Here is a 14,387-nt window from a genome sequence, read left to right as displayed (position 1 = left end):
AATTCCCTGTGTATTTCCTGAGTGTTCCTTGCATATTCCTTGTGTATTCCTTCAGCATTTCTTTGTTTCTTGCATATTCCATGCGTACTCCTAGCTTATTCTTGCATGTCCTCAAGTATTTCTTTGTATTTCTTGCCTGTTTCTTGCATAACCTTGTGTATATCCTTGCATACTTTTTATATTGCTGTACATCCTTGCATATCCCTTGTGGATTCCTTGTGTGTTTCTTACACCTTTCTTATTTCTTGCGTATTTCACACACATTTTGTGTGTATTCCTTGCACATCTCTTGGATGTTCCATGCATGTTTTGTGTGTGTTCCTGTTGCAGTCCCTGCTTACTCCCTGAGGATTTCTTACACGTTCCTGATGGTATTCCTTCTCTATTCCTTACATGTTCCTTGCATATTCTTTCTGTGTTCCTTGCATATTCCTTGAGTATCCATGCATTCTGCTTCCTTATTCCTTGCAAATTCCTTGTGTATTTCTTGAGTGAGGAATACTTCTGCTTATTCCTTGTGTACTCCTTGCTTATTCTTGCATGTCCTTGTACGTCTTTGCATTTTTTGCATAGTGTTGTTGCACAGAGCTCATATTCCTATGTATTCCTGTGGATCCTTGCACATTTATGGCATATCCTTCCATATTTCTTGCACATTCACTATTCCTTGCAGGCTCCTTGCGTATCTCTGCACATCCTTGCGCTTTCCTTGTGCGTTTCCTGCATTTTGCGCGTGCCTCGTCCGTTTCCTGAGCATTCAGCAAAGACTGGATGTTGTGCTGAGGGACATGGTTTAGTGGGAGCTACTGGGAATAGGTGAACGGTTGGACTGGATGGTCTTGAAGGTCTTTTCCAACCTTGGTGATTCTATGATTCTATGATTCCCATGCAAATTGATTGCACACTGCCTTCTGTATTCCTTGCACATTACTTAGGAAGTACGTAAGACATTCTGGAGGCTCCCACTCCTCTCTGCCCGGTTCCCCTAAAATCTGTCCCACTGTCACTGCTGTGGAGTTGTGGCACCCTTTCCTTTCCAACACATCTAACTCAGTCCCAACAACTTTGGGGTTTGCCCGTGCTCCACCTCATTTGTTTTTTCCAACACTCCCAATGAGTATTGGATTCTCTGGTTTGGAAAATCAGATTTTTTTGTGCCCCCTTAAGAACCTTTTCTTAAATTTCCTCCCTAAAGAAACAAAGAACTTCTTATCATCTCCGGCACACGTAGGACTCCACAAACCTGGGGGTCCTGATGGACGAGAGACTGAACATGAGCCAGCTGTGCGCTCTGGCAGCTCGAAAGGCAAATGGGATCCTGGGCTCCATCAGGAGAGGGGTGGTCAGCAGGGACAGGGAGGTGATCGTCCCTCTCTACTCGGCTCTTGTGAAGCCCCATCTGGAGTACTGTGTCCAGGTGTGGAGCCCTCAATACAAGAAAGACATTGAGATTTTGGAAAGGGTCCAGAGGAGGGCGACTAAGATGATCAGGGGGCTGGAGCACCTCCCCTATGAGGACAGGCTGAGGGAGTTGGGCTTGTTCAGCCTGGAGAAGAGAAGGCTGCGGGGTGACCTCATTGCAGCCTATCAATACCTGAAGGGAACCTACACCCAGGAAGGGAGTAAACTCTTCAAAAGGGCTGACAACAGCAGAACTAGGGGAAATGGATCCAAGTTGAAGGAGGGAAGATTTAGGTTGGATGTTAGGGGGAAGTTCTTTACTAGGAGAGTGGTTAGGCCCTGGAACGGGCTGCCCAGGGAGGTTGTGGATGCCCCGTCCTTGGACGTGTTTAAGGCCAGGTTGGACGGGGTCCTGGGCAACCTGATCTGAATGTGTATGTTTGGTGGCCCTGCTAGGCAGGGGGGTTGGAACTACATGATCCTTGGGGTCCCTTCCAACCCGGGTGATTCTGTGATTCTGTGATCTCCCATGGTGGTGCAAATAGGGTGAGCAGCGAAGCTCAGACACGCCGTCCCCATGTTGCACGGGGCCGGGCACGCAGCCATGGGGAACTGGGAACAAAATAAAACACGTGCCAAGATTTCTGTAGGCTCTGCCAGGCGGGAGCTCAGCGTTATCTGTTTGATGTGCTCTTTTTCCAGCTCTGGGCATGGAAAGGAGGGCTGCTGAGGTTTGGAGAATTCCCTTTTTGCAGAGATCTTGGGGAAGATTGGGGAAGTTTCTCGCTTGTGTTCCGATCTGTGGTGATTTTTGATGCATTTTGCTGCAGGTCGCTGCTCGTTGGCAGGCTTTTGGCAAATAGCTGAAAGTTCAAAGCGTTCCACTCCGTATTTCACACTTCCAGTATTGCCGAGAGATTATTACTATTAATAACCCATTAATCATCTTTCCTCTGCAGATTTCAGTTGGAAAAGCGAAATGTGATGTATTTTTTTAAGAAGCATTAGGGTCAGAGTTGGCAAGTTGAGGAATCTTTGCTCTGTTGAATTTTTAGGAACTTCAGCCCTGAGAAGTTTGGGTTTGTGGGCCCAGCACTGGCACTGAAGTAGTGCTTGTGTCCAGACTTGATTTGGGCTGATCCAGATGGAGTGAGGTTGGGTGACCTACGAAGGCACCATCCCAAGGAAGGACCATCCCACCTCCAAAATGGTTGATGCTTGGAAAGCTGGAGCTCTTCTCCTGCAAGAGCATTGAGGGAGCTGAGCTGAATGGGGCCTTGGGCAACCTGAGCCTGTGGGGGGCAACCAGCCCACAGCGGGGGTTGGTGCTGGTTGGGCTTTCGGGTCCCATCCAACCCTACCATTCTAGGGTTCAGTGGTTTTGTGATCTTTAAGGACCCTTCCAACCTATTCTGTAGCTCTGTGATCCTTAAGGACCTTTCCAACTGAACCATTCTGTGATTCTGGGCTCTTTAAGGACCTTTCCAACCCAGCCATTCTGTGGCTCTATGATCTTTAAGGACCCTTCCAGCCTATTCTGTAGCTCTGTGATCCATAAGGACCTTTCCATCTGAACCATTCTGTGATTCTGGGATCTTTAAGGACCCTTCCAACTTATTCTATAGCTCTGTAATCTTTGAGAACCCTCCCAACCCAACCATTCTATGACCCTGTGATCTTTAAGGACCTTTCCAATCTGTCCTATAGCTCTGTGATCTTTAAGAACCCACCCAACCCAACCATTCTGTGGCTCTGTGGTCTTTAAGGACCCTTCCAACCTATCCTATCGCTCTGTAATCTTTAAGGACCCTCCCAACCCAATCATTCTGTGGCTTTATGATCTTTAAGGACCCTTCCAACCTATTCTCTAGCCCTGTGATCTTTAAGGACCCATCCAACCTATCCGATAGCTCTGTAACCTTTAAGTACCCTCCCAACCCAATCATTCTGTGGCTCTATGATCTTTAAGGACCCTTCCAACCTATCCTCTAGCCCTGTGATCTTTAAGGACCCATCCAACCTATCCGATAGCTCTGTAATCTTTAAGTACCCTCCCAGCCCAACCATTCTACATCCCAGTCATCTTTAATGACCCTTCCACCCTAAGCCATGTGCTTCTGTGACAGTTCATTTGCGGGGGGTGAAGTAAAAGGCGTCTGGAGGAGGATGTGGTTGGAGTGGAGGTTTGTGATGAATGGAAAGGTCACTGGGTTGAGCAGTGTGGATGAATTGGAAGGAGCCCACTGCAAGACCACCAAGATGCTGAAGGGACTCGGAGCATCTGCCCTGTGAGGAGCTGAGGGAGATTCTACCCGTGGCCATGAATCCCTGTGGGAAGGTAGGAGAGGATGGAGCCAGGCTCTTACCAGTGGTGCCCAGCAGCAAGATGAGAGGCACTGGGACCAACCAGAGCTCGGGAGGCTCAGTCCCTCTGCACCCACCCAACTTTCTGCTTCCCTTCAGCAAAACTTGCAAGAAGTCAATATGCTCCAGACCTTGACCTCTGCCACTTGGCTGGAAGAAACGAGCGCAGAGCTCATTAGCACCGACTGACTGAAGCTCCTGTAAGCCTCCAGCTAAAAGGCTGAGCTGCTTTGAGGAGCCCGAGGTCGCCCTGCTTCTGAGCTGACTCGATTCATCCCCGCCTCTTCGTTATCTGCCTTCTGGCAGCTTTTTGGGGGGAGTTGGAAGGAGATAACGCCCGGCTCAGCCTCGCGCTGTCAAGTTGGGATTGGGAGCATCTGTAGAGCGCGCGTGCTGATAAGAGGGGAGGAGATCACAGCCATCCTCTCCTCTTTGGAAGCTGTCCTTCGAAAGGGATTTGTGTGCGAGCCGTGTCCTCTACGCCAAGAGCCACAGAGCCAAAGTCATCGACTCACGGCTTCGAGTCTGCAGAGTCTGCCCCAGGAAGGAGCAAATGCATGGGGCGGTGCAGGTGGGCACCCTACTGGAGAGCCCCCCCGGCACTCATCCTCACTGAGCTGCTCCAGATCTCTTTTGAACCCCTTTGTGGTTTTGAGCCCGTTTGTGTTTTTTGGCTCTGCTGCTGAACGCGTTCAGCGTTAGGTGCTATGAGAAGTCATTTCCTTTCGGTGCCTGTTTAACCCACTGCGGAGCGACCCATAGAACGCATCCTGAGAAAGTAAATAATGGAATCCCCGTGCCCATAATGGGTTCCTGGTGTCCTTTGTGACATTTCTAGCATGGTTTTTTATTTGCTTTTCAGGCTGTTCTCCCTCCTGGCACTGATGCTGGATGACTGTTAAAGTCCCTTCCAACCCAACCCCAGTCTGTGATGCCGTGGGACAGGGCTGTGGTGTTTGCTGTGTCCTCTTCATTCCCCTCTTGGCCATTCTCAGGCCTTGTTCATCACTTTCGGTCCCTTTCAGGCCATTCCTGAGTCCTGTGTGTCACTTTCTTGGCCATTCCTTACCCTTGGTGAGGGGAGGGGACCTGTGACCATGGTGGATTCCTCCAGGATCCTATTGGGCTCCAGCAGAGCTGGAAACCATCTCAGTGCTGCTCATTTCACAAAGTCTTCAAGTTTTAATTTAACCCTGACGTCTCTGTTTAACACAGCTTGTTAATTCTCTTTTGTCCCAACAAAGACTTCAGTGTGAGAACACCCCCTGCTGGAACTCAGTCTTCCTCCCATGGCTTTATTTCTGGTTGCTTTCTTCTCCCCCTGTTTATCCACCAGCCCATGCCCAACACGCGCCGACCGATTCCTGGTAGATTCCTTTATGGAAGCTTCAATTTTCCTTCAGCATCTCCATGTTAGTTCAGTTCCTATGGGAACAGAGAAAGGAGAAATGCTCCATCTTCCTACCCATGTGTTTGGTATGCAGCACAGAGAGTGCATGGAGGCTGACGTTGAGGAGCTCCATCTCTTCTGCTGGATGGGCGAGGTGGGATCTTACTGTCAACCCATTGTTGGGTCTCATCCCACGTCTCAGGGGCTTTGGTTCCCATCTTGGGGGCTTTGAATCCTGCTGGAAGGAGAGAACTGTGGTTGCATACGGGTGCCCCAAGGTGGTTCAGAGTTGGAGGAGGTCAGTCCTAGGAGAGAACATTGGAGAACGTCCCAGCACTGCGTGGTGGGGACGAGGTGGCACGTTTGATCCCTGTTTTTCCCTATGGAAGGAGACCCCATCACCATGCTGGTGCACAGAGCAGTGTTTACAGCAACGTTGACGCTTAGCCCTGCTGTTCTTGCATTCCCCAAACCCTTCCTCAGATCCTCCCCGTGGCTCAGGAAGCCTAATTTCATTTGTGCCGGCCCTTTTGTTGCTGGGGCAGTCTTTTGTCAAGAGAGGAAGGCTTATGCAAACTCTCTGCCGTTCCCATAGCGCTGGTAAGATTAATATTTAAAAGCAGCATTCCAGGTTATCCGGATATCTCTTCCTTCAGCTCGCCAGGAAGAGAAGGAGCTGGCAGGGAGCCGGGAGGCTCAGCCCTATGCAAAACCCCACTGCATGCTGGGCTGCCCCCAGCGCCGTGCATTGAGTGGAGCGCCTGCAGCCATGGCACTGTCCCAGTTCCACAAGGACCTGGAATTGCTCGGGGCATGCCATTTAGATTGCAAATCCCCTCCAAGTTGCAAATCCATGCTGTCCTGCTTTGCTTTCGCGGCTGCCTGTTCCCTTCAAGTGAGCTTTCGGGTTTTTGTGCGAGTGCTGGAGCTGTTGTTGAGCTTGGAGGAGGAAAGGGGGTGGCTGGGGGTGCTGTGAGCTGCTTGGGAAGGGGCTTGAGATGCCTTCAAGTAGCCCCAGGTGGGGGAAAAAGGACCCTCAAAACTGTTAGAGGCAGAGAGTGACCTGGGTTGGAAAAGACCCTTTTGGAGTCATGGAACCATGGGGTGACCTGAGTTGGAGAAAACCCTCTTAGAAAGGTGGAAGCATGGGAGAAAGTCCCTCTTAGATCATGGAACCATGGGGTGATCCAGGTTGGAAAAGATTCTCTTAGAATGATGGAACCGCGGGGTAAAGACCCTCTTAGAATCACAGAACCATGAGGTGCTCGAGGTTGAAGAAGACCATCCTAGAATCGAGGAATCATGGTGTGAGCTGGGTTGGAGAAGAACCTCCTAGATCACGGAACCGTGGAGCGTTCTGGGTTGGAAAAGACCCTCTTTGAATGGTGGTCTGGCTTGGAAAAAATACCTGTAGAATGATGGAACCATGAGGTGAAAACCTTCTTAGAGTGATGCAACCATGGAATGCTGTGGGTTGTGGAAGATCCTCTTAGAATCATGGAACCATGGAGTGGGTTTGAGAAGACCCTGTTGGAATGATGGAATAGTGGGGTGATGTGGGTTGGAAATGGTGTAACCGTGGGATGGTCCGGGTTGGAGAAGACCCTGTTAGAATGATGGTACCACTTGGTGCTTGAGGTTGGAAAAGACCCTCTTAGAATGATGGAACCACGGGGTAAAGATCCTTTTAGAGTCACAGAACCGTGGGGTGATCTGAGCTGGAGAAAACCCTGTTAGAATGGTGGCACCGTGTGGTGCTCAAGGATGGAAAATACGCTCTTAGAATGATGGAACCACGGGGTGACCTACGTTGGAAAAGACCATTGGGACCCCAGAGTCCAGCCATCCTCTTAAATTCCCCTGTCCCATCACTGACCGGTGTCACCAGGGCTGTGTGCTGCCGTGGCCCGAGAGGAAGGATGAGATTCTTATTTCTGAGCACAGTTGTTGTGCAACTCAGAGTTATTTATAGGCTCCGTCTTGCAGCACTTCTCTCCCCAAGCACATCCGTGGGCAGAACTGAAGCTCTGTTTCTCCCTCAAACATCTTTTTGTTCCATTTATTACCAGAAAGGGAGCCTGGAGGGAGATTCGGAGTCAGCCCAGCAAGCCTGGGGGCGACAGCTCCATCTCATCCCTTGCTTCTCTCTGATTGCTGGATTTATGGCCTCAGAAACGTCTTCCAGGGCAGGAACTTATCAGCAGTTGCTTGGAGATGGAGGAGCCGTGGGATCAGCGCCTGTAGCTCAGGAAATGTTCCTCTTTGTACAGATTGTCCCCAAAATCCGTAGGCGAGCAGTTGGGTTCGGGGCTGAGCAGGAACAGGAAATTTCCCTCAGAGCCCCATGTGCGAAATGTTCCACGTGGGGTTTTTATGGCAGCGGTGGATGTGGTTCGGTGATGGGAGTCCACAGGTCGGGTGCTGGTTGAGTTTGGTGAGGGTCACACCGGTGAGCGTCACGAAGGTGTTTCCAACCCGGATGCTTCCGTGATCCTACAGCAATGTTGGCCCCCCTCACGTCCTTAACGGCTCATTTCAGCTCTTTGCTTTTCATCCTTCCTTAAATTAACATTTAATAATCTGGAACTTTGCTTTCTGGTCTTATTTCCCGTAGTTCCTTGTTGGCCTTTCTGCCTGCATCAACTGGAAATGGCTGTAGAAAATAGAGGAGGGTTTGGAGCAGGAGGGGCAGAGGGCAGTTTCTGAGCACTCGAGGAATTGGTGCAGTGCAAAACATTTGGAGTTTTGGGGTTTGCTGCTTGTGTTCAGAGGGCCGAGCCGAATGGGAGAGCAGTGCCCTGTAAATGGGAGGAGAACATCACTATAAATGGGAGAGCGACTTCCTTATGAGTGACAGAGCAGTGCCCCTACAAAGGGGAGAGCCCAGGGCTCTACAAACATGAGAGCATCATCCCTATAAATGGGGGAGAAAAAAAGGGGGATCTCCTTTGCAGAACTGAGGGGTAAGGGCTGGGTACAGGGGTCGTGGTCAGCCGGCATGGTGATGGAGTGGGGTGGAGGCTGGACTTGGAGGTCTCTTCCAGCCTTAATGGTTCTGTGGTTCATTCATCTCTGTGAATGGGAGAGCGATGCCCCTAGGAAAGGGAGAGGGACATCCTTGTGAACGGTGACTGACTGCTCTCAGGGTGGGAAAACAATGCCGTTAGAAATGGGAGAGCCACTGGCTCAGTGAGAAAGCAGACCTGGGTGGGAGAGCCCAATTCGGAGCTATTTTGCCCCCAAATCTTTTTCCCCATGGAGTTCTCCTGTTTTCACCCCACATTGGTAGGAGGGGGTGAGGATATCTGAACAGAGGGAGCCCTCTGCAGCCCTCTCTGCATGGCTGCGTCCCTCACTTGGTGCTGCACATCCTTTGGAACGGGGCACACGGAACACTCAGCTTTGGACCATGCCGTATCTCACACCTATAAATTGGCATTTCTACCCAAAAATCCAGGTATCTGTAGCCTCTGCAGAGAAGCAGAGCAATCACTGCTCTGGTAGGGCAGGAATTGGGGTTATTCTGTGGCCATCACCCATGCAATTTTCCCAAGGACCATCACTGGATGCAGGAATTGAGGTTTTCTGCTGCTTGCAGGCTGCTGCTGCCCCAGAAGTTCAGTAACCCCATCCCATCCAGAGCTTTTTTTGCCGTGCCAATGTGCTCAATGTGCCCGACACTAATATTTTTCTCCATCTCCCACTGCCATGTTGACCAAAAAAAACAAGTTATGCTTTTTGGGTTAATTCTTCAGTAAAAATAAATTTTCAGTGGAAATAATTATTGGGCAAAACTGTTTTTGAACGAAATTCTGAGCAAAACCGTTTTGGAGTAAACGGAAATGAACCAAAGGATGCTGCTGTGGAGAATCAAATGAAGGTGGGATGGGCTGTTACTGTGATTGCTGTTGAGTTTTAAGGGTGGAAATGAGGTGGGAATGATCTCCTACAGTGGTCTCTCTCTACAGGGGTCGTGGTCAGCGGGCATGGTGATGGAGTGGGGTGGAGGCTGGACTTGAAGGTCTCTTCCAGCCTTAATGGTTCTGTGTTTCTGTTTTAGGGTCGTGGTAGGGATGGGTTGGGGTTGTACTTGATGTTCTTGAGGTCTTCTCCAGTGCTAATGATTGTGGTTCTGTTTAGGGACACGCTGGGGATGGGTTGGGGATCTTGGAGGTCTTCTCCAACCCTAACGATGCAATGATTCTTTCCATGGACACAATGGGGATGGGTTGGGGATCTTGGAAGTGTTCTCCGGCCCTAACAATGCAATGATTCTTTCCATGGACACAATGGGGATGGGTTGGGGATCTTGGAGGTCTTCTCCAGCCCTAACGATGCAATGATTCTTTCCATGGACACAATGGGGATGGGTTGGGGATCTTGGAGGTCTTCTCCAGCCCTAACGATGCAATGATTCTTTCCATGGACACAATGGGGATGGGTTGGGATCTTGGAGGTCTTCTCCAGCCCTAACGATGCAATGATTCTTTCCATGGACACGCTGGGGATGGGTTGAGGATCTTGGAAGTCTTCTCCAGCCCTAACGATGCAATGATTCTTTCCATGGACACGTTGGGGATGGGTTGGAGTTGGATTTGGTGTCTTTTCCAGCCCTAATGATTCTGTGGTTCCTTTTAGGGTAACAATGGGGATAGGCTGGGGTTGGACTCGGTGATCTTGAGGTCTTTTCCAGCCTTAATGATTCTTGCTCATTAAGCAGAGTGCCGTGGCACATTGGGGGCGCGTCATTGTACCTTCCTGAGACAGACACGGGTCTGGTCTCCAGAACCAAAGGATTTGTGTTACGTGTTTTCGGAGCAGGTTGTCTTGAGGAAGATCACGCGGCACGTGTGGAACAACCAACAGGGTTCACAAAGGGCAGATCCTGCTTGGCCAACCTGATCTCCTTCTATTGTCATGGTGGATGAGCGAAAGGCTGTTGATGTGCTCTACCTAGGCTTCAGCAAAGCCTTTGACACTGTCTCCCACAGCATTCTCCTGCAGAAGCTGGCAGCCCGAGGCTTGGATGGCTGCACTCTTGGCTGGGTGAGGAGCTGGCTGGAGGGCTGGGCTCAGAGAGTGGAGGTGAATGGAGTCAAATCCAGCTGACACAAGTTGTGTCCCCAGGGGTCGGTGCTGGGGCCTGTCCTCTTCAATATCTTTATTGATGACCTGGATGAGGGCACTGAGTGCACCCTCAGTAAGTTTGCAGATGACACCAAGTTGGTTGGAAGTGTGGATCTGCCTGGGGGTAGCGAGGCCCTACAGAGGGATCTGGACAGAGTTGGAGAGCTGTGCTGAAGCCAATGGGATGAGGTTCAACAAGACCAAATATTGGGTCCTGCACTTTGGCCACAACAACCCCAGGCGATGCTTGGGGCGCACTGGCTGGAAGACTGCATAGAGGAAATGGACCTGGGTGTTTTGATTGATGCTGGGCTGAATGTGAGCCAGCAGTGTGCCCAGGTGGCCAAGAGGACCGGTGGCATCCTGGCCTGCATCAGGAACGGTGTTGCCAGCTGGAACAGGGCAGTGATTGTCCCCCTGTACTGAGTCCAGTTTTGGGCCCCTTGCTGTAAGAAGGACATCGAGGTCCTGGAGCTGGTTCAGAGAAGGGCAACAAAGTTGGTGAGGGATCTGGAGCACAGGGCTTATGAGGAGCGGCTGAAGGAGCTGGGAATGTTCAGTCTGGAGAAGAGGAGGCTCAGGGGAGAGCTTACTGCTCTCTATACCTACCTGAAGGGGGGTTGTAGTGAGCTGGGGGTCTTTTCTTGTGTAACTGGTGATAGAACTGAAGGGAATGGCTTCAAGCTGTGTCAGGGGAGATTCAGGCTGGATGGTAGGAAATAGTACTTCTCTGAAAGAGTGGTCAGGCACTGGAATGGGCTGCACAGGGAGGTGGTGGAGTCACCGACCCTAGAGGTGTTCAGGGAACATTTGGACGCTGTGCTGGGGGACGTGGTTTAGTGAGAGCTATTGGTGATGGGTGGATGGTTGGGCTGGATGATCTTGTAGGTCTTTTCCAACCTTGGTGATTCTGTGATTCTGTGATGCTGTGTTGAGTTTCTTGTTTCTGTTGACCTGAAGGCCCAGTGTCCACATGAAGTTGACTCTTCTGGGTGTAGTTGGATGATTCTGGGTGTAGCTGAGTACTTCTGGGTGAAGTTAGACCCTTCTAGGTGTAGCTGTACTCTTAATCATGTAGTTGAGCGCCTCTGGTTGTGACTGTTGGACTCTTCCAACAATCCAGCTGAAGGCTGGAGTTGTAATCGGACACTTCCAGGTGTGGTTTGATGCTTCTGGAGGGTACTTGGATGCTTCTGGGTGTAGTTGGACTCTTTTGGCTGTAGTTGTGCACTTCTGGGTGTAGTTGAATTCTGGTTTTAGTTGGGCACTTCTGGGCATCTGTAAGGCAGATGTCTGGGCAACTCCCATTGTCTGGCGAGATTGCTGTTAATTAAATCCTCTTCTGAATTTCTGCCTTCAGCTGATGGCAGGAGGAGGGGGCAGGAGTCTGAAGCCATGGGTTGTTTTGCTCCATTTTTAGTAAAGAGCCCCAAAACCCTCATAAAGAACTCCTCATTTGGTAGAGGTGCAGGGTTGGGGTGGCGGGTGGCTCTGTTTTGGGCACTGATGCAGCTAAGGGGTGTGTTGGGGTGACATGGGACAGAGATAGAATGGCCTACGGAGGTGGGATGTTCTTAGGGAAGTGGGATGTCCTGTGGAAATGGGACGTCCTGTGGAGATGGATGTCCTATGAAGATGGGATGTCCCATAGAGGTGGGATGTCTTATGAAGATGGGATGTCCCATAGAGGTGGGATGTCCTATGAAGATGGGATGTCCCATAGAGGTGGGATGTCCCATTGAGGTGGGATGTCCCATAGAGGTGGGATGTCCTATGAAGATGGGATGTCCCATAGAGGTGGGATGTGCTATGAAGATGGGATGTCCCATAGAGGTGGGATGTCCTATGAAGATGGGATGTCCCATAGAGGTGGGATGTCCTATGAAGATGGGATGTCCCATGGAGGTGGGATGTCCTATGAAGATGGGATGTCCCATAGAGGTGGGATGTCCTGTGAAGATGGGATGTCCCATAGAGGTGGGATGTCCTATGAAGATGGGATGTCCCATAGAGGTGAGATGTCCTATGAAGATGGGATGTCCCATAGAGGTGGGATGTCCCATAGAGGTGGGATGTCCTATGAAGATGGGATGTCCCATTGAGGTGGGATGTCCCATAGAGGTGGGATGTCCTATGAAGATGGGATGTCCCATGGAGGTGGGATGTCCTATGAAGATGGGATGTCCCATAGAGGTGGGATGTCCTATGAAGATGGGATGTCCCATAGAGGTGGGATGTCCTACAGAGGTGAGATGTCTGAGATGTGATGTGGACCAGAGCTGGGATTTGTGCAGGAGATGGAATATCCTACGGAGATGGGATGTGTGCTGGAGGTGGGATGCACTATGGAGGTGGGAAGTGCCAGAGAGGTACCATGGAACATACTGGAACCCAATTAAGTTCCATCTGAACAAGTATGCTGTGAGGATGCCAGGGCACTGGGGGAGTCTCCATCTCCCTGCACTTTGGGCACAACAACCCCATGCAGCGTTATAGGCTTGGGCATGAGTGGCTGGATGAGTGTGAAGAAGAGAAGGACCTGGGGGTGTTGGTTGGTGCTGGGCTGAACAGGAGCCCACAGTGTGCCCAGGTGGACAAGAGGGCCAACAGCATCCTGGCCTGCATTAGAAACGGTGTGGCCAGCAGGAGCAGGGAGGTGATCATCCCCTGTACTCAGCACTGGTGAGGCCGCACCTCGAGTGCTGTGTTCAGTTTTGGGCCCCTCACTGCAAGAAAGACATTGAGGGCCTGGAACGTGTTCAAAGGAGGGCAATGAAATGGTGAGGGGTCTGGAGCACAGGGCTGATGAGGAGAGGCTGAAGGAGCTGGGAATGTTCAGTGTGGAGAAAAGGAGGCTCAGGGGAGACCTTATTGCATTGCACAACCTCTTGAAGGGAAGCTGTGGTGAAGAGGGATTTGGCCTCTTCTCCCTGGCAACGAGCAGGACATGGGGTAATGGCTGCGCATTGTACCAGAGGAGGTTTAGGTTGGACATAAGGAAGAACTGTTTCTCTAAGAGAGTGGTCAGGCACTGCAATGGCTGCCCAGGGGGGTGGTGGAGTCGCCATCCCTTGCCATGCTCAAGAGGCATCTGGACAACATGCTGTGTGATGTGGTTTAGTGCTTGTGGTGGCAATGGTGATGAGGAGACTGGATGATCTTGTAGGTCGTTTCCAACCTTGTGATTCTGTGATTCTATGATTCTATGCTTCTGGAGATGCTCAACCCCAGCTGGTTCCTGTGAGGTCCCATCCCTCGCCTACGATTCTGCAGTTCTGCGACACGGAGGTGCGGCGGCCCCAAGAACGCTGCTCCCTTGGTCACGCTGACCCCTTCCTCCTTCCGTCCCTGTTCTCCTGCAGGTTGGAATGGGTGGAAATCATCGAACCTCGGACCCGGGAGCGCATGTACGCCAACCTGATCACGGGGGAGTGCGTGTGGGACCCGCCGGCCGGTGTGCGCATCAAGCGCACCAATGAGAACCAGTGGTGGGAGCTCTTTGACCCCAACACCTCCCGCTTCTACTACTACAATGCCACCACGCAGCGCACGGTCTGGCACCGCCCGCAGAACTGCGACATCATCCCTTTGGCCAAACTGCAGACCTTGAAGCAGAACACGGAATCTCCTCGAGCGTCCACCGAAAACAGCCCCGGCCGGAGCAGCAATGTCAGCAGGGAGGGCAGCACCAGCTCCTCCTTGGAGCAGGAGTTGGAAGGCAACGAGAAAGCGGGCGAGACGACGAGGTCGAGCCGGCAATCGGCCCCGTATGCTGCAGTGAAGGAAGAAACGGAAAGGTGAGAGCGGGTGGTGCGACGTGAGGTTGGGTGTTGGAGACCTGTGATGCAGGAAAGCAAAGTTCTGCAGCGTGGAGGGGTTTGGGGTGGTTGCTATGGATGGATGTTGGGGTTTTGGGGTGGTTTCTAGGAATGGGTTCCAGGGTTCTAGGAGTGTTTGTGTTGGGTGGTAAATAGATGTTGGGATTCTAGGGTTATGGATTGGTGTTGGGGTTCTGGGGATGGTTGTGTTGGGTTATGGGTGGGTGTTGAGGTTTTAGGGGTTGTGTTGGATTATGGAGGGATTTTGAGGATCTAGGAGTGGTTGT

General features: G+C 51.2%; 1 protein-coding gene across 2 annotated transcripts in view; it reads left to right on the top strand.

Moving 5' to 3' along the window:
* The window catches only part of ARHGAP39 (Rho GTPase activating protein 39), a 110,687-nt gene that overhangs the window by 47,696 nt on the left and 48,604 nt on the right, over positions 1-14,387 (top strand). For both annotated transcript variants that reach the window (XM_048938966.1, XM_048938965.1), the window contains exon 2: positions 13,645-14,079. In XM_048938966.1, coding sequence (XP_048794923.1) covers positions 13,645-14,079 — 435 coding nt within the window. The remainder of the gene's footprint in view (positions 1-13,644; positions 14,080-14,387) is intronic.

The sequence above is a fragment of the Lagopus muta genome, chromosome 3, assembly GCF_023343835.1.
Source record: "Lagopus muta isolate bLagMut1 chromosome 3, bLagMut1 primary, whole genome shotgun sequence".
NCBI lineage: Eukaryota > Metazoa > Chordata > Aves > Galliformes > Phasianidae > Lagopus > Lagopus muta.
Note: the sequence above shows the minus strand (reverse complement) of the source record. Positions and strands in the feature narration are given on the sequence as shown.